The 23634-nt window shown below is 42.1% G+C and overlaps 2 protein-coding genes across 4 annotated transcripts in view; one reads left to right on the top strand and one right to left on the bottom strand.

Annotated features, from left to right (window-relative positions):
* Window positions 1-15408, bottom strand: part of utp20 (UTP20 small subunit processome component) — a 27257-nt gene extending 11849 nt beyond the window's left edge. Inside the window, exons 1-25 of one of the 2 annotated variants that reach the window (XM_017429911.3) lie at window positions 15182-15408; window positions 14899-14979; window positions 14736-14802; window positions 14493-14625; window positions 13079-13267; window positions 12849-12930; window positions 12592-12729; window positions 11338-11493; window positions 11089-11241; window positions 10865-10999; window positions 10705-10782; window positions 10458-10636; window positions 9283-9405; window positions 9115-9203; window positions 7986-8079; window positions 7761-7911; window positions 7590-7652; window positions 5848-6015; window positions 4886-4962; window positions 3793-3872; window positions 3444-3702; window positions 3166-3354; window positions 2996-3086; window positions 1082-1167; window positions 582-707 (exon numbers count right to left, since the gene is read on the bottom strand). In XM_017429911.3, coding sequence (XP_017285400.1) covers window positions 582-707; window positions 1082-1167; window positions 2996-3086; window positions 3166-3354; window positions 3444-3702; window positions 3793-3872; window positions 4886-4962; window positions 5848-6015; window positions 7590-7652; window positions 7761-7911; window positions 7986-8079; window positions 9115-9203; window positions 9283-9405; window positions 10458-10636; window positions 10705-10782; window positions 10865-10999; window positions 11089-11241; window positions 11338-11493; window positions 12592-12729; window positions 12849-12930; window positions 13079-13267; window positions 14493-14625; window positions 14736-14802; window positions 14899-14979; window positions 15182-15232 — 3038 coding nt within the window. In that variant the 5' untranslated portion in view covers window positions 15233-15408. The remainder of the gene's footprint in view (window positions 1-581; window positions 708-1081; window positions 1168-2995; window positions 3087-3165; window positions 3355-3443; window positions 3703-3792; window positions 3873-4885; window positions 4963-5847; window positions 6016-7589; window positions 7653-7760; window positions 7912-7985; window positions 8080-9114; window positions 9204-9282; window positions 9406-10457; window positions 10637-10704; window positions 10783-10864; window positions 11000-11088; window positions 11242-11337; window positions 11494-12591; window positions 12730-12848; window positions 12931-13078; window positions 13268-14492; window positions 14626-14735; window positions 14803-14898; window positions 14980-15181) is intronic. The other variant, XM_017429912.3, reaches the window with a different exon arrangement.
* Window positions 15409-18531: 3123 nt separating this feature from the next.
* LOC108244041 (sodium-coupled monocarboxylate transporter 1) overlaps window positions 18532-23634 on the top strand; it is a 10864-nt gene continuing 5761 nt past the window's right edge. For both annotated transcript variants that reach the window (XM_017429893.3, XM_017429892.3), the window contains exons 1-7: window positions 18532-18874; window positions 18940-19059; window positions 20307-20372; window positions 20444-20495; window positions 20586-20653; window positions 20731-20769; window positions 21916-22031. In XM_017429893.3, coding sequence (XP_017285382.1) covers window positions 18650-18874; window positions 18940-19059; window positions 20307-20372; window positions 20444-20495; window positions 20586-20653; window positions 20731-20769; window positions 21916-22031 — 686 coding nt within the window. In that variant the 5' untranslated portion in view covers window positions 18532-18649. The remainder of the gene's footprint in view (window positions 18875-18939; window positions 19060-20306; window positions 20373-20443; window positions 20496-20585; window positions 20654-20730; window positions 20770-21915; window positions 22032-23634) is intronic.

Here is a 23634-nt window from a genome sequence, read left to right as displayed (position 1 = left end):
ATGTGAAGCATTAGCGCACATTTTGGCTTCAGTCGCTGCTCCTGCACGCTCCCGGCATTCTGATGTTAACAGGAAGTGACGTCACGTGTCTTCTTCCTGAGTTATTTGGGGTTATTTTGTATTCCACGCTACACAAACCCACAAAGGAGAGACTAGACCGCAGAAACGGTGGCGAATCACTTTAGAAACAATAAATATTGGGTTAAAGTTGCGGGAAAGTTACAGCGTTTTGGTCTAAGTTGCAAAAAGTTGCGATTTTGCGGGGTTTGCTTGACTTTGCATTAATAGTTGCGACCGCAACGTCACGAAATCCTGGAGGGTCTGAAGAATGTTCCTCCTGAATCTGAAGTTTTGACGTCATGAGTTACAAAAACAAAAATTAATTTAAAAGCATTAAATTTCATTAGTGCCTTGAAAGCTATTTTTGGACAATAAATGTGATTATTTACCAAATATTTGGCTTTTCCTGGCGTATATTTGCAGTTTGCAGTAAGTAGATGTCAGAGAAAGTGCTCAGTTCCACACAGGAAGGATCTAAAACTCCTGAAGTACAGTTTTCTAAACTCAAACCTGTTTCATACCTCATGAGCAGAGGGATAAGTTGGCTTCTGTGGGAAGGATCGACCACTCCCGTCTCCTCGGAAATGTTGAATCGGACAATCTCCTCTTTGAAGTGTTTGTCATCCAGCAGCCTCTCAAGGTTCTCCCTGTAACCACACACGCACACACACACACACAGCATGAGAAGTCTACACCAAACAGTCAATAACAACATTACCAGCATGAGAGAGGCCATTACTCTGAATTTAAGAGCCCAAAACTCTAAATCAGCCATTTTTTTTCCTGAAAGTGGGTCACATACAATCATCTGAAAGACAAAACCTCCTCGGTTTCGGCTCCTCTGTCTGCAGCTTGGCTGAATGTTGGGAAACGGATAGCTGGATATCTATCGGGCATCATCAGGAGCGAAGGTTACATTCCTGCATCGGTAACCGCAGAGGGCCGGTGATCTGCTGCCGAGGCTGACAATGACCCCACAGAGGAGGAAAAGGACCCTTCGTGTCACAGGCCGACGTCTTACCTGTACGGTGCAATGTTGGGGTCTTTGTATGCGAGGACGCACTCCAGGGCCACCTGCTGAATCTGCTGATCCTGATGGCTCAACAGCTGAGAGCAGAGACAGAACGACGAGCTTCAATAATACAAAACAGGAAACATGGCTGCTGTAACAGTCACACAGAGGATTGTGTCAGCTCTTTTTGTGCAGGTGTGAATACAGTCATGCGGCTCAAACAACCGGACTGAGACCCGCTTTTTGAGGTGGTCTCGGTCCGCTTCCAAACCAACTCTGGTGTGAATACAGACCGGACTTGAACCGAACTAACTGCGTAAAGCATGCACCTTTTTGGACTTCACGGGCCGCCGTTGCTAAGCATCATGGGACAGATAGCATTATTGCTGCTAATGCTAACACCACCTCACGCATTTGCCGGCGCCGTTCCAAAATTCAAAGTAAAACGTCATTAAACCGACGTTGAATGAGCTGCTCAGTACTGTAATTGTACCGACAGAACGAATCCAGCACGCAGGACTTCCATCTTTATTTCCAACCGCTGCCCCCGTCTTTCTGTCCAATGGGAGCAATGACCGTCACCCACGTGGCTTTGTTTATAAATAATAGTCCGCTTACAAAAAAGCACAATGTCAATGCAAACCGCACCAAACGACAAAAATAAAGTCCACTTTTGGTCTGGACCAAACAAGCGGACCAAAGGACTTTCCTGGTGTGAACTTTCCTGAGTCGAACTGGACCACTCCAGGACCTTTAGCTGGTCTGTGAGTTTAAGCTCCGTGTCCTGCAGGCGAACAGCCGTTCTGGTCTCAAACCTCAGAAAGGTTTCACACGTAAGAATTTCTCTGCATCTTCGTTCCATCCGGCTTTCCTGCACCTTTAAAACATCCCCGCAGCACGAAGCTGCCACCACCATGCTTCATCGTGGGGGACTTGCTGGCCCAGCCGGCTTGTCCTCGTCCGAGTCCTCCTGATGGACATCCCTTGTCTCCTGCTCATCCAATCACAGCAGAGGCTCATCTATTCAAGTTATTTTTAGAGACCAACTGTTGTGGTGACTACTAAAACTTTGTTTTGTGTTTTTGTTCAAGGCTTAAAGCTTTTCCTTTTTGATAGTTTGTTTATTTAAAGGTTGAATCAGTAGCTAATTTCTTCCCTATTTTGTATGTTTCATAAATTTGTTACTTAAAGCTTTTTGTTAAATACTTCTTAAATGTTATTTGTTAGAAGTTCCTGTTGTAATGGTATCTTTTTGTTAACACAAACTAAACATCACTGTCTTTTTCTAACCAGTTCCACTTGGTTTAACGTTGTTCCCCCTTTCTTTCTCTTCAAGCAACGGCCTTTTCCAGCCCATTCTTCCCCCCCGAAGCCCAGTTCTGTGCAGCTCACAGTGATCCGGATCCTCCCGTCTCTGCAGGAGAGCTGCCCAGCTCCATCAGGGTTATCTTTGGCCTCCTGGCCGCTCCTCTGATTAATGCCCTCCTTGTCCGGTCTGTGAGTTTTGGCGGACTGCCCCTTTCTTGGCAGGTTTTGCTGTGGTTTCATTTCCTAATAATGGATTTAATGGAGCTCCGTGAAGTGTTTTTTTTTTAATACTCCAAACCTGATCTGTACTTCTTTGTCTTGATTTTAGGGGGTTTCAGAACAACACTGAAATCACGTGACACCTAATTTGCCCACAAGTGGATCTTTATGAACTAATTATGTGGCTTCTAAGGGAAAAAGTTGGGAGCTTCGAAGCAAAAAGGGGTAAATACACATGCATGCACCACTTTTTAGTGAAATACGTCTATTTTCATCATTTAACCTGAAGGATTTTCTGTCCTTTACTTACAATCAAGCTGTAAATGCATCTAAATCCAGGCTGTGAGGCACCAAGATAAAAACTAACACCAAAGGGGAATAAATGTGGATGAGTACCTGGTGATAGAGGTCGCTGAGGCTGCTCTCCAGATACAGAGATCGGGGGTTGGTGAATTTGGCGAACACCTTCAAATGAGTAATAAGTTGTCTGAAAGAGAAAACTTTAATTAGAGAAATGTTCCTTCCTGTTTATGAACTACCATTTAGGAGCATTTCTGGTGTCTTACTTTGCAGCAAGTCTCCTTGGAAGCGCCTTCTTCTGCTGTTTGGTCCCCTCCTCTGCCTCCTCCTCCTCCTGGTCCTCCTGATGATGATGATTCTCCTCGTCCGTCTCCATCTCCTCCTGATCTGCATCTCTTCGCTTCCTCAGGTCCTGAGTCGGCGACACCAGCATGTCGCTGGAGTAGAACTCGTTCCTGACAAACATCAAGAAGGAAAAGCTTGTGTAGAACTTTTTAAAAACACGCAATCGGATCAAATTTCTCTCTGAGAACCGAACACGGACTTGATAAAGCGGAGCAGCAGCGGGCTCAGTTCTCGGCTGCGAGGCTCCACCCTGTCGGGGAACTGGGCCATGGCTCGCCACAGCAGGCCACGGAAGTTGGGGAAGTCGGTCCTGTCGCTGGGGTCAGAGGTCGCTTTGAGCTGGTTCAGGAACAGGACCCCCGCGTCGCCGCTTTCGATGACGTCACAGCCCGGCTCGCCTCGCGGGCCTGACTCATCCTCACCGCCGTCATCTTCGTCATTCTCGTCCAGATCTTTTTCTATAATCACATGCAGGAAAAAAAAAAAAGAAAAAAAGTTAAAACAGACAATGTTAAATGTTTCTCACGCTGACAAACAGACCTCCTTACCAGCCAGAGCTGCCACCATGTCCAGATTTTCATAATAGACCCTCCAGAAGTCCTTGTTGTCCATTCCTCTGGCATGGCTCCTGTTGAGACGAACAAAATGAAATAAAATCTGAGATTAAAAAGTCCTTTAAGATCTCATTTAAATTTTACTGTATTTTCCACACTATAAGGTGCACTGGATTATAAGGCGCACTGTCAATGAACGGTCCATTTTCAAACTTTTGTGATATATAAGGTGCATTAAGCGAAACAAAATACGGAGAATACTGCACCGACGTAAAGGCGCCCACATCCTCGGGCGTACTTCACTCTATGGAGGTCCGCATGGACGCAAAGATCAATTTTTATGACCACACACGCCAGGGGTGTCAAACTCCAGGCCTCGAGGCTCCGCTGTCCTGCGAGTTGTAGGTGTTTTCTGCTCCGACACACCTGATTCAGACGGTTTAATCACCTCCTCACCAAATCATCAAGTTCTCCAGGAGCACGGCAACGAGTCGTCCATTTAAAGCGAGAACACGTCTAAAACAAGCAGGAGGGACAGAATTTGACACCCCTGGCATACGCGTACTCTGTGTCGTACGATAAACGGTGTTCACATCGGACTCTCAGGTGAGAATCGGCGCCGGCGTGCAGCGCTGGCAGGTGTGCGGTGGCTGCCCTGGTGGTGAAGAATCAGGGCTAAAGGCTCCTTCTTTTCTGCAGAGGCGATTAAAGCGATCTCTTCCTCCTCCTCCAGTGACGCCACGACTGGAATCTGAGGCAATCTGTACGCTCGAGTCTGAAGCCTCAACCGTCTGCGGACAGTCCGCCCGGAGTCCTCGCCGCTCACGGAGGACGCTCAGTATGTGGGGGCCTAAAGCTGCGAGCGCCGTGGCGTTGTAGTTCAAAGTCATACTAAAACATCACGACTTCTTACATATATAAGGCGCTCTGTCGTTTTTTTGAGAAAACTGAAGGCTTTTAAGTTCACCTTATAGTCCAGAAAACACAGTACTGTAAAATCAACACCTTGCTCTGTACTGTGCATGTTAAAAAAAAAGGCCAACTTGAATTAAAAGCTCGATAAATTAAAGGATTCTCCGACACTCACACGAGAAGTTCAATGACCGAATCCCACAGCGGCCTGAAGTTCACAAACAGCATGGCGATGAGATACCGCAGAGGAACCTGAAGTTTAAAAACAAAACCAGAGCGGGGCGGATTACTGGGCATCTCCTCAAAAACCCGAGGGTTAAAGGGAACCGATTATAACACCTCACCAACAGACTCTCAGGGGCCTTTAATGTAAATACATAAATAAATAAAAACATTAAGAATGCTTGAGAATAAACCTCACAACTTCAAGACTGAAGTTAAAAGTTTTACATCCAAAAAAAAAATGTATTTCAGGGTTTATACTCAGCATAAGTTGTTTTTTATTATTTTTATAAACTTCTGAAAGGTACATTTTTATTACCTATAAGTTCTGTCAGTTTTTTTTGTCCTTATTTTTACCTTTTGTCACACAGATGTTTACCAGGACCTTTTAATTTCACTGTAATTAAATTAATTTCCCTCATTTTTATTTTTAAATAAAAAGTTTTATTCGTTATTGTGCCCGAGTCACAGCGAGGGAATGTTAAATGAGGAAAAAGGATTTTGAACGACAAATATGAGAATTTGAAAAGAATGATTAAAAAGTTACTAACAGAGTTTTGAGTTTGTATGTTTGACATCAATAATGAACACATTTAAGCCCCAAACGCAGCAGTATATTAATAAATACAGAAGATTTATTGAAGGAAGAAGCAGTGAGACAAACAGACTTCAGAGTGAGGAAGGTCGACGTTCTGAGGGACGTTTATTATAAATAAGCTGCTGGGATAAGAAATGGATTATATGTGTCTATTTTTATTACTTCAGATGTTTTAGGAGTTGTTTTAAAATGAGAAATAGATGCAAAAAATCCTAAATATCAAACAATATTCAGCTTTTTTTTCGTTAAGAAATCCAAGTTAAAAAATTTTCATTGTGAGATAAAAACCTTAAAGGAACCCGAGGGGGCGTGTGTACCTGCTGGAAGGCGCCGGGCGGCCCGAGCGGCAGGCTGCGCTGCACCAGGTCGTGCCTCAGCTTCCGCAGGTGGAGCAGCTTCTCTCTGTAGTCCTGCACCGAAGCTGGAACCTGCTCGGCCAACAGGCAGACCGCGAACACCGACTGCACCTCCGCGCCCTCCTCCCCCTGGACGGAAGCAACGGTTTAGACTTTCCAGTCGAAATCAGCATCAGCAGGGTTCAATTCAAAAGAACATTATTTACCGTACTTTCCGCACTGAATTATAAGACACACTGTCAATGAATGGTCCAGTTTCAAACTTCTTACATATATAAAGTGCGCCAGACTTACATGCACCTCCACCAAGCCACGCCCCATTCAAAATGGAGGATTTCGGTGCTCTAGCGGAGCTGGTTCGCCTGTATCAGCATTTATATCATCCCTCTACGGTTTAAAATCACGGAAGGATACTGCACCGACGTAAGCGCCTCTATCTCACGCCGTGGGCAGAGCCCTGCGCGACTCTGAGCCTTGACGCTGCGAGCGCCGCAGCTTTGTAGTTTATCAAAGTCGTACTAAAACATCACGACTTCTTACACACACACACTCCTGATCAAAATCTTAAGACCAGTCAAAAAATTGCAAGAATTTGCATTTTGCGCTATTGGATCTTAAGAAGGTTCTAAGTAGAGCTTCACAATGTTAAAGGAAGAAATCAGCATAAGAGATAAAAACTTTTGAGCGGGGAATTAATTGAAAACTGCATTTACACTCGAACAGGATTTTTTCAGATGATCAAAAGTTTAAGACCATAGCTCAAAAAAACCCGAAAACCCCCCAAAACAGAAATCAAAGTGTCCAAAAAAAGGACTCAGTAATAAGTAGCTCCACCATTCTTGTTGATGACTTCAAACAATCGTTTAGGTTAAATTTTTTCTCATCAGAGAAGACAACTTTCTTCCACCTTTCAATGTCCCATGTTTGGTGCACCCTTGCAAAGTCCAAACGGGCAATTTTGTGGCCTTTGAAGACGTTGTTTTGTTTCTGAAGCCCTTCTCTCGCAGATGCCGTCTGATGGTTATTGGGCTGCAGTTAGCACCAGTAATGGCCTTAATTTGGGTAGAGGATCGTCCCGTGTCTTGACGGACAGTCAATCGGATCCTGCGGCTCAGAGCTGGTGAAATTGTTTTGGGTCTACCACTTGACGATTTTTGAGAAAACTGAAGGTTTTTAAGTTCGCCTTATAGTCCGGAAAATACGGTGATGATGACACACAGGTGAAGATATCTGTGACAAAATGAGTCACAATAGGAATGTTTAAATTATTTTTAAAATTCTCCATCTCAAAAGCTTCAAAATGATCTGTAGTTTGCTGAAATTTGGCGAATTATAACTTGGCAACAGGATAGTTTTGTTCACTAGAGTGCCAATTTGAAAACTTTGGAGTAATTCTAGTAATCGAGTAAAATAAATAGGAATCCGTAACGCTTCACAGTGATGCCACACATTAAACAAAGGGATCTCCTGGTGCTACGGCAGTTGGTAGAGAAAAATGGTAAACTTTAAAGGAAGTTATAAAGCTTAAAAGACAAAAGATTACTTCTGAAGATTTAAAGGTAGATTAGGAAGATTATATGATACTTTACTCATTTTTACACAAATCTCAATTATGGCACAAGTCAATATTTTCTCTTATTTTGCACTGCAGGCTGCGCTCAGCACGGGTCACGTTTATCCCGACAAGTTTAACAGAATAATACCTCAGGTTGTGGCGGAAGCTGCGCCTCAAACTGGGAGAAGATCCTCAGCGTCAGCAGACGGATCTGACGGAGAAAATACAAACTGATCACCAAAACAACTAACTCCTCTGCTGCGTCCAAGTCATGAAACGTGGCTTTAAGGGGGAGGCGTTTCGTTCAGAGGAAGCAAACCTTCGGGATGTTTGAGGAGAAGTTGGCGTGCAGCATAGTGAAGAGCTCCAGCATTGCATTGTGGGACAGGTGGTCTGATGCGCCGCTGAGCGCCAGGCGGGTGTAGTACAAGTCTCCGAGCAGCAGAGCCGACGGGTCTGTGGGGAACTTCCTGCAACCACGGCGAGTTTCACACGTTAAAGAGGAGGAGGAGATTCTGAAACGATTCAGACGGTAAAATCTTACCGTAGGACGGAGTTGATCTTGTCCACGGAGACGAGGACGGAGCTGTCCAAAGAGAGGAGGCAGCTCAGAGCCTGTCTGGCTACAAACAGAGCAGCTGGGGAGGGAGGACGAAAAGACAACATCAGCCTTATATCACACGCTCATTTCAGCCGCTTGGATCCAGGATCTGGTTCTTCCAGTCGTGATCCAAACCTCATGACTATAGCAGAGCGTTGGAACGTAGACGGACCAGTAAATAGAGACCTTTGTCTTTTGACTCATTGTTTTCTTCATCACGACCCATTGAAGCAACGCCCTCATTACAGAAGACGAGGCCTCCCGCTCCATCCTACCACCACAGCTCCCAGAGACTTAAACTCCTCCACGTGAGGCAGAGACTCATTTCCAAACCCCGGAGGGAGCATTCCACCCATTTCTGGTCGAGAACCTCGGACTTAGAGGAGCTGACTCGAGTCCCGGCTGCGAACCGTTCCAGTGTACGCTAAAGACGCCAACAGAACCACATCATCTGCGAAAAGGCAGAGACGAGACTCTGAGGTTCCCAAAGCAGAGACCCTCCTCTCCACGACTGTGTCTAGAGATCCTGTCCATGAACACCACAAACAGGCTCGAGGACAAGGGACAGCCCTGGCGGAGTCCAACCTGCACCGAGAACGAGTTTTGACTCGACTTTGTGCCAAGAATGTGGTCACAGCTGCTGCTTTGGTTCTGCAGGGACCGGATAGCCGTCAAAACCAACCCAGGCGTCTCATACACCCCCCACAGAATGCCTCAGGGGAACACAAGTTCAACATCCATGACCCCCTTAGCAACCCTGCAAGGGTGAAGATCTGGTCCACTGTTCCACGACCGGAACAAAAACCACATTGCTCCCAGTGGATCCGAGGTTTGACAATCGACTCCAAGAGTGTCGTCCCGGTCCTCCATGGGACACTGAAGAGACGTGTCAACCAGCAGATGATCAGTTCAGAGCTCTGGCAGAAACTGAAGCCCCAAATAACACAGCCCCCAGGATCACGTGGGTTCTTTAACCCCTCCGCCTCGTTACGGTGGCGATTCTGCAGAGGAACTGCTGCATTTATTCTCTCTATTTTAAAGCGGGTTGGTTACATCTGCAAAACTAACAAACCTCGTCCCATTTTTTCTTCCTCAATCTCATGCAGAAGACGGTGGAGGAAAGCCGCCACGGCAGGAACAACGTCAGCTGGAGACAAAGGTCTGAAAAGAGGAAACGTTAAAGTTAAAAAACTAAAATCTGCATTTGGTTTTGTGTGTCTGAATGTGATGGATGCGTCACCGGAGGTGCGGGAGCAGCACCAGCGCGGTCCACGGCAGCGACAGGTCGGTGATGGTCCTCTCCTCTGGAGCTCGGATCAGAGACAGAACCAGCTCTGGTACCGAACCGCTCGCCTCGCTGCTGCTGGAGAAACAGAAACTACATTTACCTCCCAAAGTCACCAATCAGAGCTCATTTATAACAGCAACATTCGCAGAGGGAGTTTCCAGAATATCCTGCACCGTTCGGAGGCGCCTCAAGCCCGTCTTAACTGTATTCTGACAGAAAACATCGAGTTTTAAAACTCACAGCGACGACGAACAATAAATACAGACATCAATGAAGGACTAAAACTGAGTTTTAGTTAAAACAGAACAAAAGATAAAATTATTAAAACAGCAGCTAAACTCTAAAAACGGCAAAAAAGTGCCTAAAAGTTCAAATTAGCAAAAAAATCATTACAAATTAAATTAGCACAACCAAAACTAAAATATAAAATTAACAAAATAATCGGTATAAAGTAAAAAGAGTTAACTAAAATTAACAGTAGAGCAGCTAATAGTAGCTCAAAGCTGTAACTAAAACAAAAAAAAATAGTAAAAAACTAAAATCTGCTAAAAGCTAAAAAGACTAAAAAGGCAGCTAAACGCCAAGTCCAGCAAAACAGTGGCTAAAAGCTAAAACCAACAGAATAGTAGCTAAAAATCAGCAAAACAATAGCGAGTGCAAACCCCCGCCGAGGCCACGGCGGATCGTGGATCGTGGTCCGGATCATAATTTAATCTTTCGTTTTGTTTTTCCTGACAACCCCAACATTTAGTGAAGGTTTCATTCAAATCTGCTCATTAGTTTTTAAGTTATCTTGCCAACGGACACAACTGAAAACCCAACTTTCTTGGAGAAAGTTAGCAGAACAGAAGCTAAAACTAGTAACGTAGCAGCTAAAAACTAACTGTGCTGAAGTAGATGTCAAACAGCACAAAGATCTATAAAAGGTAAATATTAAAATAGCTGAAAGTTTGCTGAAGTAGCTACAGTGTAAAGAACGTAGAAGGGGAAAGTGAAAGTAGGCCATGATCTTCAAAAACTGACCACAAATACCCAGAATTCAGTGAGAACGACTTCTTATCGTCTCGCAGGTTTAAGTCTCTAACTAGTCGCCGCCCGGTGAGATTCTACCCTTGCTGGTAACTCACCTTGTGGTGTGTCCGGTGAAGAGAAGCGGGTAGGTCTCAAAGGCCATGGAGCCGACCGTCGGGGGCGGGGCTTTGACGAGGATCAGGCTGACGAGCGCGTCGAGGGCGCTGTGGCGAAACGGGGCGCCGCCGCGGTCGAACAACCCGGCGACGAAGCGCAGCAGGCTGGGGAGGAAGAGCTGCAGGAGAGGAGGTCAGTTAGAGAGGTGCAGAAACCAAACCGTCCGGCCCTGAGGTGTGAACCCACCTGCTCAAACTGGTTCATGGTGAACATCTCCTTGGTGAACTCCAGAATCAGATCCTGCTCCAGTTTGCTGCTGAACACCTAACGAAGAAAAGGAGAGCTGGCCTTTAGGTAGCCTGGAACTGATCAAGGTTGGGTTTTCTGTCACGCACATGAAACACACCTTTTGGATGGTTTTCTGAACGAGCCCCTCGGGGAGGCTGATGTTCTCCCCGAGGAGCAGAGAGGAGGTGATCTGGAGGAGGAGCCGGGAGCAGGAGGTGGACAAACATGAGCTGTCAATCAGCCGCAGAGCCACCTGAAGGTTTAAGAATGCAGAAAGCTTAACTTTAGAGGGGGGACATCATCAGAACGAGTCAAATCTCTTAATCTGAAGCCTCCTCTAACCTGGCAGACCGTCTCCGGTTTGGTGACTTTGGCTCCGCCCCTGTGGGACACCAGCGTGTGCAGAACAAACAGCAGCCTCTCCAGCTGCTCTGTCGCCACGTCTGCAGCTTCTCCCTTCGCCTCCGCGACAGCCGAGACCTCCTCCACGGCGACCTGAACACGAGAGATGACCAACCAAGACACCGACAACATCAACCGACACGTTCAGCTCAAACGTCTGAGGTTGGGCAGATTTGTGCCGATCCATACCTGAAGAGAGTCCCACCAAACCAGGAAGTGCTCTTTGACGACATGCTCGGCGGCGGCCTGCGACATGTGATCCACAGCATCCCTGACGGCGTTCCAAGGTAGACAGACGCCACAGCTGGTTGTGGGGCCGAGCTTACGCAGCACCACAGGAAGAACCTGGAACAGATTTTTTTAAATGACAGATTTAAACACTGCTGCTCCCATTAAATCACACATGAATGAGAGAAAAAAGCTGAGTTTAGTTTCAACACGCTTGTTGCGCCGGAGGATGTGTTTTAAAGGACAAGGAAGTTAAACGCCCAACAAGTTTTTCCAAAAGGCATTTTTACTAAACTGAAGAGGTGGATTTGATCCAATTCGGTCCACTGAACCCGAAGTTTCACTGACAGTAAAAACAAACTGAACGGTTTCCTGTTCACTTTTATTTCTGGTTTAGAATAAACTGATGGGAAGCAATCGGAGAGTAGAAAAATTGGCATTTTCAGCTAAAATGCTGAGAGCTAAATGGCTGCTGAGGTTTGCTGAAGGTAAAGCTAAAAGAAGCAGAACATTAGCTAAAAGTAAATGGCTAAAAGCTGAAGAAACTTTGTTAAAATGGGAGTCTATAGGAGAATAAGCTGTTTGACATTAGCAGAGTTAACAATCCTCATATTCAGCTCTGCTCCTCAACCCACAAATGCAGTTTCCTAACAAATGTGGCACCATTCAGTTTAAAGGAGAAAACATATTTCACCCAAAACTTTGATTAGTCCCTGGGCTCAACAAGACATTAGCTGATGGAAAAGGTTCCTGCAGCTGAATGAGTTCAAAACGCAGCCTATAGCTGTGGTCTTCCTTCATGAGAGGTCAGGAATTCGGCTCTCGTTTATGTGGTCGCGAGACGAAAATCGTGTCATTTTGTTCTTATAGCAGCTTTGACCAAAGCTTCTTGACACAGACTGTTAGAAAATCCAGCCGTGTTTACAGATGTTCCAGCAAAACTTAAACCTATAAGCTTACAAAGACCGCAGAGACACAGGTGGCTCTTTGTGACCGTCTCAGTCTGTTTAATAAACCCGTCTGATTAAGGTAAGGGAAGTAAAAATCTATACAAGAACAGGAGAGCTGAGAAGCCGGCAGGAAGAAACGCGTTTTAACGCTGTAAGAGGAAGGAGGAGCTTCCTGGGAGTTCTGATCCGAGCGTCTCGCAGATACCCGACCGCACACAGGCTTCCTGACTTCCTATGGAGTACGCTGGAGCCTTAAGAAACTCACAGTCGCAGCGCAGGAGTGGAGCATGTTCCGGACTCCTCGGCACATCTCGAACAGCAGCTGACCCGCTCCCTCCACCTTGTCGGGGTGTCGTTCCAGGTCGGAGAACATAAGATTCAGCAGGCCGTCGAGATCTGGAACCTGTGGGAAAAATATGACACAAAAGAGAGAAAAACAAAAACAGAAACCACATGAGCTGCTGCTAACGCAAAGTTGCAAAAAAAAAAAGTGTCTGGAATTTGTGTTTTGTTTTGTCCCACCTTCCTCATCAAGAAAGAAAAGCTCTCGGCTGCAAACTTGCGGATGTGTTCCTTCTTGTGTTCCAACAGCGTGCTGTACAAACTGCAGAGAGGGAACGTAACGTCACTTTCATTAAATCTACTGGAAAAAGCTGTCAGCACCACTCTGACGTCTCGTATCAAAGATTGGAGTAAAACACAAAAACTACGGAGTGGCTCAAGGTGTTCCGTCAGGTCTGATGTGGTCTCACCTGTAAATGTTGGTCATGTCCTTCACCATGAGCCTCCACAGGTACTTGTAGAGGTACGACAGGCAGGTGAAAGCCCACTCCAGCAGCTCCGTGTCCTTTGTGTCCAGCAGCGAGGTGATCAGGAGGAAGAAGTCGGGGAAGTGGGGGTAAAAGTCCGCCTGCAGGTCTCTGGCTAGCTGCACCACCAGGCTGGAGGAGAAACAGAATCTCAGCGTCAGTGTGTGACCGTCTTTCATCTGAAGAAACTAAAACTGAGACGTTCAAGTTAAAACCAACTAAGATCAGCTAAACAAGGTAAAATTAGCAAATCTGTAGCTAAAATCAAACTATTTGCAAAACTAGAACCAAACCAGTGACTAAAGGTTAAATGAAGGAAAACATAAAAATCAAAATTAGCAGAATAGTAGCTAAACACAGCAAAATATGAGCTAAAGCTAAAAGAGCAGAGTGGGAGCCAACAGCTAAAATCAGCAAATATTTAGCTAAAAGTAAATGAACTGTGGCTAAAAGGATCAGAACAGAAGCTAAAATCTAAAAGCATCAAAACTGTAGCTAAAACCTAAATTTAACAAATTAGCTAAAAGCTCATGGTAGCAAAATTGTAGCTAAAACCTAAAAAGAGCACAACCACAGCTAAAAGCTAAAAGTAACAAAACTGTAGCTTGAAGGAGCAGAATGCTAGCTAAAAACACCAAAACACTAACTAAACCTAAAGGAGCAGAATGCTAGCTAACAGCTAAAATCAGCAAATCTGTAGCTAAAAGCAAAAAGTAATGAAACAGTAGCTAAAAGGATCAGATTAGTAGCTCTAAAAGTAGCAAAACTGTAGCAAAAACCTAAATTTAGCACATTAGCTAAAAGCTCATGGTAGCAAATTTGTAGCTAAAAAGAGCACAACAGCAGATAAAATCTAAAAGTAACAAAACGGTAACAAAAACCTAAATTTAACAAAACTGTAGCCTAAAGGAGCACAATGGTAGCTAAAAGCTAAATGTAGCAAAACCTACACAGTTAGCTAAAAGCAACAAAAATTTACCTAAAAGGAGAAGAGAGCTTTTTAGCTAGAAGTAGCAAAATGGTAGCTAAAAGAACAGCGATTAAAGGTTAAATGAGGCAGAAATCAGAAATAAAACTAAAAGTGGTAAAATGATAGCGACAAGCAAAATACAGCTCAAGAAAAGATGTTTACTCAGGATCTGAGCAGATCTCAGTCTATCTCAAAGAAAATGAATTTTAAATATATTGTAAAGTAAATCAAAATAAAGGTCATAGCACATTATTCACTATCCAGGTGAAGGTTCTGATATATTAATGGTCAAAAAAGCCAAACACATGCAGAAGTATAGAAACTTTAAATGGGTAAAAGTGAGTCAGAATTCACTCTGTTAATCCAGTTTGAGTGTGAAACACTCACTCCAGCAGGGGTTGGAGACCCAAGCTGTCCTTCACGGCCAGATGTGTTTTCAGGCTCTCCACGATGGACTTCTGATGGAAAACCAGCATGTTGAAGGACTGGCTCTTGTTGACCACCTCTTTCAAAAACGTCGCTAAGCAGGGAAGACATGAGGAATTGTGTTTTATTGCAGATAAGTGTGGCTATTTTTAATCCAAGCATGCATGCAGCTCCTAATATACCACATTAATCCTTGCTACTTACTGAAATGCTCTGTCAAGTTGAGATCTCTCCATTTTGTCAGTCCTTCTGAGAAATATGTTTCTACTTCCTGCAAAACGAGCGAAAAATAACAACTTCCGGTCAGAACAAAACAGAGCACTTTCCGATTAAAAAAAGATAAAATGTGGTAATTATCTGTACAAACCTCTGCGTAAGATCCAGTTCTGTCAACCCGATGGATGACATCAATGTTGACATTAGCGAGTCTTTCAGCAAAAGTGAGAAACTGAAAACAGGGAATATAAATTAAAATACAACAAACGGTCGCTAGAAGCTACAAGCTAACGTTGCTAGCCGGCGGACTTGTCTTTAAAGTCGTTTAACTTCATTAAATGTTAACTTTAAACCGTGCCAAGTTCAAATACGTTTCTAGAGTTATATTACACAAGTTAAAAACGTTATTTCCAAAAACAAATAAAAACTCTCACCCTGTGGGTGTTCTCAGATTTGTGATACGACGACTTGCACTTGATTTTCATGTCGGCCTCGTGACTTAAAAGAACTCAAATATATTCCACAGGAAGTCGCGCGCCTCCAAAGAGTCACGAAAACCGTGATTTGATTCGTTTTATTTTATATTTTACAACAAATGTTACAAGTGTTTACACACACGCCGACATCAGGGAGCAGCCATGTTGAGCAAAGCATTATGGGGAAAAAAAAGCAAAAGAAATTCCCTCGTGGAGGCAACGAAGACGAAAAAGACGCGAGAGTGTAATCCCCCATTACTACTTCCGGGTTCGTTTGTAGCTTCATGCCTTTTAGCGTTTCCGTTAGTTTAGCCACAATTTATAAACAAATTAAGCTGACAAAGAAAACATAGGACAGTCAACATATGTAAAATAATTTTAATGAACCTTTAGCATCTATACATCAGTCTAAACATTAATTTAAGTAACCTTTTTTATTTTAGGGCAGAATTTAGCCAGAATCTTATGACTGACTTATTGACTCTAGTTATTTTTCTGTTTACTCAGTTTATTAATGACTAAAAGGCAGAATAACAATTATCACTATGTTTACATGTGGTTTAAGGCAGGGTTTGAAAAGGTTTTTGTCTTGTGCCACACCATTTTTGTTTTCATGGCCTTCCAACTCACAAACAGCAAAATCAAGTATTTTTTTGCAGTACTATTTTTATTGGTACTATTTTCCTTATACATAAGAGGGTGTGTGCAATACTTTCTGAATATAAAGTTACGCTAACAAATTCTGGTAATAAAACAATTTTAATTTTTTTAGCCAAAAGATGCTTAAGCAACGTGTTTTAGTTAAGCAGGCTGTCCGATCAAACATCCTCACATCTTTTCTTAGTTTATTTCAAAACCAGAACTAGTGTGTACCTATTATTAATATTATTATTATGCAATTTAATATACTCAGTGTGTTTTGATGAGCACAGTAAAACATGATCTTAAAGCAAAAGCTGAGATCCTTTGAAGAGGGTTTCTCTGGAAAGATAAACAATCAGTATATAACCTGTTTACATGCTTTTTGAGCATCCTCATTTTAGAGAAATAAAGTTTAATTCTGAAGAACATGATGTATTATTTATTTAGTTAACTCTTCTTTCTCTCATTCGAGATGTTTGAACATAACTTTAAATCATGGTTTAGTAACTGAATGTCATTTCCATGACTCATCAGTTTAATCATATAAAGTTTACTGGAATCATTCATTCATAACTCGTCCCTTGACCTGTATATACCTACATTATATAAATTATAATGTTTTAACTCACTAAAAGAGCCATAAGAGTGATAAATAAACCCTGGGCTGTGAGCTCATTCATTAAAGCAGATGATCATTTAGTGTTTCTTTTCTCTTTCAGGAACTTCATCCTTTATTTCTAACAGAGAAATAATACGACCAGACGTTAAGTGGAGTAGACTAATGCAAATATTCAGACATGAAGAAACATTTAGACTTTTGTCGCTGAGAAACAAGCAACTTTTAAATGCAATCAGCTAGTCTTCTGAAAAAGAAACAGTCTCATAATAGTTTCTGGTCAGAGGGGACACTGTGTTGTCCACAACGTCTGCTGCTTCTTCTTGTGAAACATGCCGTCTTTGAAAACTTAAGAACGGATACAGCATGAAACACTCCCGTTGAAGCCGAACCGCTCTGTGGTTAGTTTTTGTTCTGGTTTACAGTTCAGTTGGTTTGATGTGGGAGGATAGAGACGGCGCCAGCAGGGGTTTTTATACCTTTCCTTGTGAGGAACAAGGGTTGCTTGAGAATTGAATAGAAAATATAAATAAATGCACAAGGGAGATTACCGGATTAATAGATAATAAAGACAAATAGACAAGTTATAACCAAACTGTTAAAATATCGACACTGCACGTGTGCATTTCAGGTATTTGCACGTTAGTTTTTATCTTGAAAAGTTCCAGTTTCTCTAAACTCTGGGATTTCCATTAATTCACGCAAAATAGCATCTAGCCTCACAAATTTCCAAACCTTGCTCCTCATTCATAACTTATCAGGAAAAACGAAAGTTTGCTCAGTCCTCGTGATAAATTGCCTAAATATCAGAGGTTTCTTTATCAGCTGCTGTAGCACACATGACACAGTGCAGCGCGGGATAATACACGGCAGCAAAGAATACATTTAGTAGGATTTTTATATAAAATAAATAAACTTGCATTCCTTGAAGGAATGCATATCAGTCGCCACCTTGCGTACCAAAGATTTTAACAGAGATTAGTATGTGTTGGGGAGGATTTTTAGCTACCAGCACTCCACATTTTACCTCAGGGTTTGTAAAATTGGCTGAGTTGTAGCTGTTTTTCTGTTGGCTGAGTCAGATTGATTGATTGATTGAGTTTCAATAAAATCCACCCAGTGCTTCATGAGATATTTTGCCAAAAGTCAGACAAACGAACACACACACACACACACACACACACACCTGCCTTTCAAGGCACCAGGTGATAAATAAAACATTTAAAAACATCATTTTCACCTAAATTTAGACAGCTATAAAACATGTATTATGACACTTGGATACTCACTTTGAATGCTTTTAAATTTTAGTGTAAAAGTAAACATAAGAACATATTTTTAGAACTATTTCTCTAAAGCACACGTGTCAAACTCAAGGCCCGCGGGCCAGATCAGGCCCTCGGTAACATTTTATCCGGCCCTCTAGTCTGGTTCAGATCGAGTCTCTGATTCTTATTTTGCTCAAGTTTTCTCTTGATAGTGACTTAGAAGCCAACAATATATAGTTTTAATTTCTGTATGATCAGGTTTTTGTTGATGGCTTTTTAAAAAAATCTGTTTTAATGTTAAAAACTTCATTTAAAAGCTGAGTGAGGCGTAAGAAATGACAGCTAATGATGAGCTTTTTGAAGTTTGATCTATTTGTCTGTGTTCATTAAAGTCTGTTTGCTCTAAATTCTGTATAATCTGTAACTGGGAAAAGGTCATTGATATTTCATTATGGATGATTTGACATAATACATCTAAAACTAATTAATTTATGTAATTTTTAATAAATATTGATCATGATTGGCCCTTGGCTAGGACCAAATTTTTAATTTTGGCCCCCTTACACCCCTCCTCTAAAGTGTAAATGCAAAAATTTCTTAAAAGCCAAAACTTATAAAAATATTCACCTTTTAAATGAACAATAAGAGGAGATGTCACAAATGCTGTTTGCGTTCCTCCTTATCTCTCCCTCTCTCTCTCTCTCTCTCTCTCTCTCTCTCTCACACACACACATATAAAAGGTTTCGGTCTGTGGTCCTCCACTCAGCTCTGTGTTGAGTGAGCAGGTAATGTGCCAGGACGTCCATTTGTCCACAGAGGACTGCCTGTTTCTGGGAACAAAACACATGGGACAGTCAGAATAACTTTCCAAACAATTAACTAAACAAAAAAAAGAAAAAATGTCTCCGGTAGCCGGCTCTTTCGTGGCACTGGATTATGTGGTGTTTGCTCTCATGCTGGTGGTCTCCGCCGCCGTCGGGGTCTACTTCGCATGGACTGACAGGGGACAGACAAACTCCGGGGACTTCTTAACGGGGGGCCGCAGACTGACCGCCCTGCCCGTGTCTTTGTCCCTGACCGCCAGCTTCATGTCGGCCATCACGGTCCTGTCCAACCCGGCCGAGGTAAGGCAGATTCAGAACCGCAGCTGCACTTTTTCCACTTGAATCTGACAGCTGCGTCCATACAGGTGTACCGCTACGGGGCCAGCATCGGCTTTTATGCCCTTGCTTATCTGTTAACGATGCTGATCACCTCTGAGGTCTTTCTGCCCGTCTTCTACAAGCTGAGCATCACCAGCACATACGAGGTCGGTGTGGTTTCGGTTTTAATCGGTCATTTCACAGAACATTACGTTTTGCTTCGGTGGGGAGTCTGCGCTGTGGATTCACGATGTTTCACAACTGTTTTTGACTTCAGGCTCAGTTGTGAAATGTTTTGCACACTTGTAGAAAATGCGAGCCCCATATCTGGGTTACTCTGCAAATAAAAGGTTGGTGATACAGGTTGGAATCACAGAACATGAGCAAACTCGTGGCTCTTTAAGGTGGCATCCCCATGTGACTGGCTGACAATTCAAGAGGAAGTCTCCAGATTGTCTCCTGGCGTTCATAGTGGGTCCCAGTTTCAATCTGACAATGGATTTTCTCTTAAAATGGTCACAGACGTCTACAAACCGTCTGAATTTTGTCCTTGGCCTCTCCAACCCGTCTCGGGAGCGTTAAAGTTGTAGTTTGAAACCTGCACAGAAAATTTCCTCTGACAGGAAACACCCGAGGCTGATGATGAAAACAACACTCAGGATAAAATCTAAAAAAATATATAAATAGATAAATGTAAACGCTGAGTGCTGAATGAGTTTGCAAAGATTTTCCGAAGAAACTGAAACTTAGTTAAAGCCAAAAGCAGCAGAACGCTAGCCGAAAGCTAAAACAAGCAACTACCTAAAATACAAAAGTAAAAGCAAAAGGATAGCCAAACAATAAAAGCAGCAAAATGATTTTGAGAAGCTAAAAGTTAAAAGAGGCTCGCTAAAAGCTAAAACTAGCAAAAGGTTAATTAAAAGTTGCAAAAATTTAGCTAAAAACTAAAAGTAGCATGAGAAGACAAAAAAATCAGACATGCTGAAGCAAATTTCATAGAGAACAGTGTTTTTCTAATTAACTTAAGACCTATAAAAGTATTTTAATGCTTCAATTTAAAACATACTAAATAGCTAAAATTAGGAGCAGAATGGTAGCTTAAAGCTAAAAAGAGCAAAAAATTAGTTAAAAGCTAAAAGGAGCGAATAAAGATAAAAATAGAGCAATTTTTCTGAAAGAATTAAAGGGATCTCAATATATTTCTGTGGGGAATGTGTACACAATATTAAATGTTACAATGCAGCATAATATATATTTATATATATTTGATTTTCTGCCTTTATACAAATTTTATTTAGTCGTGGAGATGGTAAAATTGGCTCCTTTGTTAGTAAAGGTTGCAGACTCCTGTCCTAGAAGGTGAATATAAAGATGCTGACATGTTAACGTTTCTTATTCCTCTGTCTCTGTCGAGTATCTGGAGCTGCGTTTCAGCAGGACGACCCGTCTGCTCGGAACCGTCCTCTTCATTGTTCAGACGGTGAGCACCGGCACCAGTCAGCACATAATTACAGTAAAACCACGAATCTGTAACCTTTCCTTCTGTTACAGATACTCTACACTGGAATCGTGATTTACGCTCCAGCTCTCGCTTTAAACCACGGTATGTGGGTCAGATTCATGAAGGGCACTTGACCTTAGTTGGCTTTGCCAGCTGACTGGCTCCAGCCTAAAACCTTCCTCTTCTCCGTAGTGACCGGCATAGACCTGTGGGGGGCGGTCATCTCAACAGGCGTGGTCTGTACCTTTTACTGCACGATGGTATGTCATTAAACACACACGCACATATTGATGACATCACGGTCTGCGTGTTGTTAATGCACCTGCTTGTGTTGCAGGGTGGCCTAAAAGCAGTGGTGTGGACAGACGTCATTCAGGTAGGTGATAAAATACCATAATGTGTCATATTTTTGTGGCTGTGTGTATGCAACAACTGAGGGAAAGCCCCAAAAAGGATGGTGCAGATCTTTTAAAGTGGGGTTCTGTGGAAAGGTTACAACTTCTACAAATTCTTTGAATGACCTCAGTTTGAAAAGAAAACAATTTAATTCTGATTGGATTGACGAGTTCATGGCTAGTTTTAATAGGGGTTAGACCAAAACGGATTTCTGTCGTCTTCAAGCAACTCTACTCTCTAAAAATTCATAAAGGTTCATACAAACACTGTTTTATAAACCATTACACTATTTATTCTGGCAAAAAATTATGATGTTTCTGCCAGAAGCACTGGAAATATACAGATAGCTCCCACTGCCACTATTTAAACTAACAAAAAACCATTGAATTCACAATTGTGCATTAAAAACTGACGTTAACGTAAAGGTTTAAAATCTCTAAAAGTAGCAAAACATTACATAAAATAAGCAAAGGTTGGTAATAAGGCTAGCTTAAAGATGAAGTTGCAGAAAGGTAGCTAAAAGGAGCAGAGTTTAAAGAGATTGTTTCTGAAGGAGTTTAAGAAATCTGAAAGTATTTGTATCAGTATTTGTAAATAAGGTTTTTTTTACTTTGAAAAGTATAAAAATGACAAAAAACCAAAAGTAGACTGCAAAAATAAAAAAAACATCGTGGAGGCTGAATCAGCCTTCACAATTTAATGACTGACTCTTTGTCAGTTTGTTAGCAATGTTTGTCGAGGTCACAAGTGTCGGCAACTTTTATTTTGTTGGTCAAAAGCTAAAAAATGTGGGAACCACAAATATACAACAGGTAAGATATTAACTGTTTATAATCTTTCCACAGAACCCCACTTCAAAAAGCAACAAATTAACTCACATTTGAGGCAAAACACACAAGTTTGGAAACAATACTTTTATTTAATGTAAGTTTTTAAAATTTATTTTATTATTAATTTTATTACAGTGAGCATAATAGCTTTTAAAGCTGAAGCAATTCTTGCAATAAATGTCCACAGACGGGTCTTTTTTGATTTATGGTGATTCAAATACAAGAATTAGATCGAATTAAAGCAACAAGTGGGTCAAAAACCAGCTCCAACGTAAATCTATGTGTGTCCCGTCCAGCTTGGTGTTATGTTAGCAGGTTTCCTGACCGTCATCGTCAGATCTGTGGTCTTACAAGGTGGAGTGGTCGCCATCATTTCAGACTCACAAGACGGAGGGAGGCTAAATTTCTGGGAGTGAGTATGTGAACGAAACGCTGAGGCTGTTGGGAGAACAGAAGACGTTCCGGGACAGAACATTTTGTAAGAACAGTAGGAACAGCCTCGGCAGGCACATTGTGGACGAACATATCTGATTAGAACGACGTAGCTGCTTTGACAAACACTTTTTGTTGCGTTCATGGTGCTGAAACGTGTTTTCTTCATGATGGTGACAACTAAACCCATGTTGGATATCTCTGAAACTTCCCATCCAGGTCTTAATATTAAGAATGAAACAAAAATTACTGGAATTTCTGTGTATATTGAAGAGATTTCACCTCTTGACTTCAGTCTGATGGTAAATCCTCTACAGGCGCAAAACAGTTGTTTTCTTTGCAGAAATGGTCTGGAATCATGCATTTTATTGGACTGTTCAGCACAACCTTGACACTGAAAGGATTTTAATGAGAGCTCCTTTCATGCAGTCACCCTTTTTGTGTGTAAGACAGGAAAAAGAAAATATTTAACATACAGTGAAGGTGGACAATGTCCTGGCTGATGCCAAGTTACAATATGTTTTCCAAAGCAGGGTATTTTTTTTGTGTGTGTTAACCCCAAACCAAACGGGGGAATCCATCTTGATGGTTTAAATGTTGACTGGGGGGTGTTTAAAACTGAAATTTGTTGATGCAAATCCTTGACCCACATGTTCAGCATTTAGAGCGCCGTTTGTGGCTGATAAGAGGTTTAATCACTAATCTGAGAAGTGGTTTTCTTATCAGCAGGGAAATCTTGAGGTCCTTTCTTTGACAATTCACACTTTAACGGATTGGGTCTTAATGACCCACATGACAGTCAGGTAATCTTTGCATTTATGGACCCTCAAGGTCTTAAAAATCCCATAAGAAGTTAATAACTTTGGACTTCCACCTAGCAGAACATTAGAAAATTGTTCCTTGCATACTCAATAAGTGTGTAGACTTAAAAGGTTTTGTCATAAGGAGTTTGCTAAATGTGGTAGAAATTTCGTAGAAATTTGGAGAATTGAAGCTCTGATGAGTGTCATATGAAAAATATTCATTGAAAACAATTTAATACGTCTCTTTAACTAGTCTAGTGGTGTCCAATCCTAGTCCTGGAGGGCCACTATCCTCCATGTTTTATGTTTCCTGCTCTTCAGAAGGTCCTCAACTTCTGCAGAAGCCTGTTAATCAGTTGTCAAGGCAGAAAAACGCCTAAAACATGCAGGATAGTGGACCTCCAGGACCAGAACAGGACACCACCGAACCAGTGGGATGAATTTTCGACATAGATTGCTTCTGTCTCTGTTTTTGCCCAAGATTTGGAAGATATAAGATTAGCCACCTCACCAACACCAACTGATAAGGGCCCATTTTTAGTCCCTCTGTGCCTGAAGACATGGAGTCCAAAAGTTTACAAGCATGTACAGGTGCTGGTCATAAAATTAGAATATCATGAAAAAAAAGATTGATTTCAGTAATTCCATTTAAAAAGTGAAACTTGTATATTATATTCATACATTACATACAAACTCATATTTCAAATGTTTATTTCGTTTAATTTTGATGATTACAAATGACAACAAATGAAAATCTCAAATTCATCATATCAGAAAATT

This window comes from Kryptolebias marmoratus, linkage group LG18, assembly GCF_001649575.2.
Source record: "Kryptolebias marmoratus isolate JLee-2015 linkage group LG18, ASM164957v2, whole genome shotgun sequence".
NCBI lineage: Eukaryota > Metazoa > Chordata > Actinopteri > Cyprinodontiformes > Rivulidae > Kryptolebias > Kryptolebias marmoratus.
Note: the sequence above shows the minus strand (reverse complement) of the source record. Positions and strands in the feature narration are given on the sequence as shown.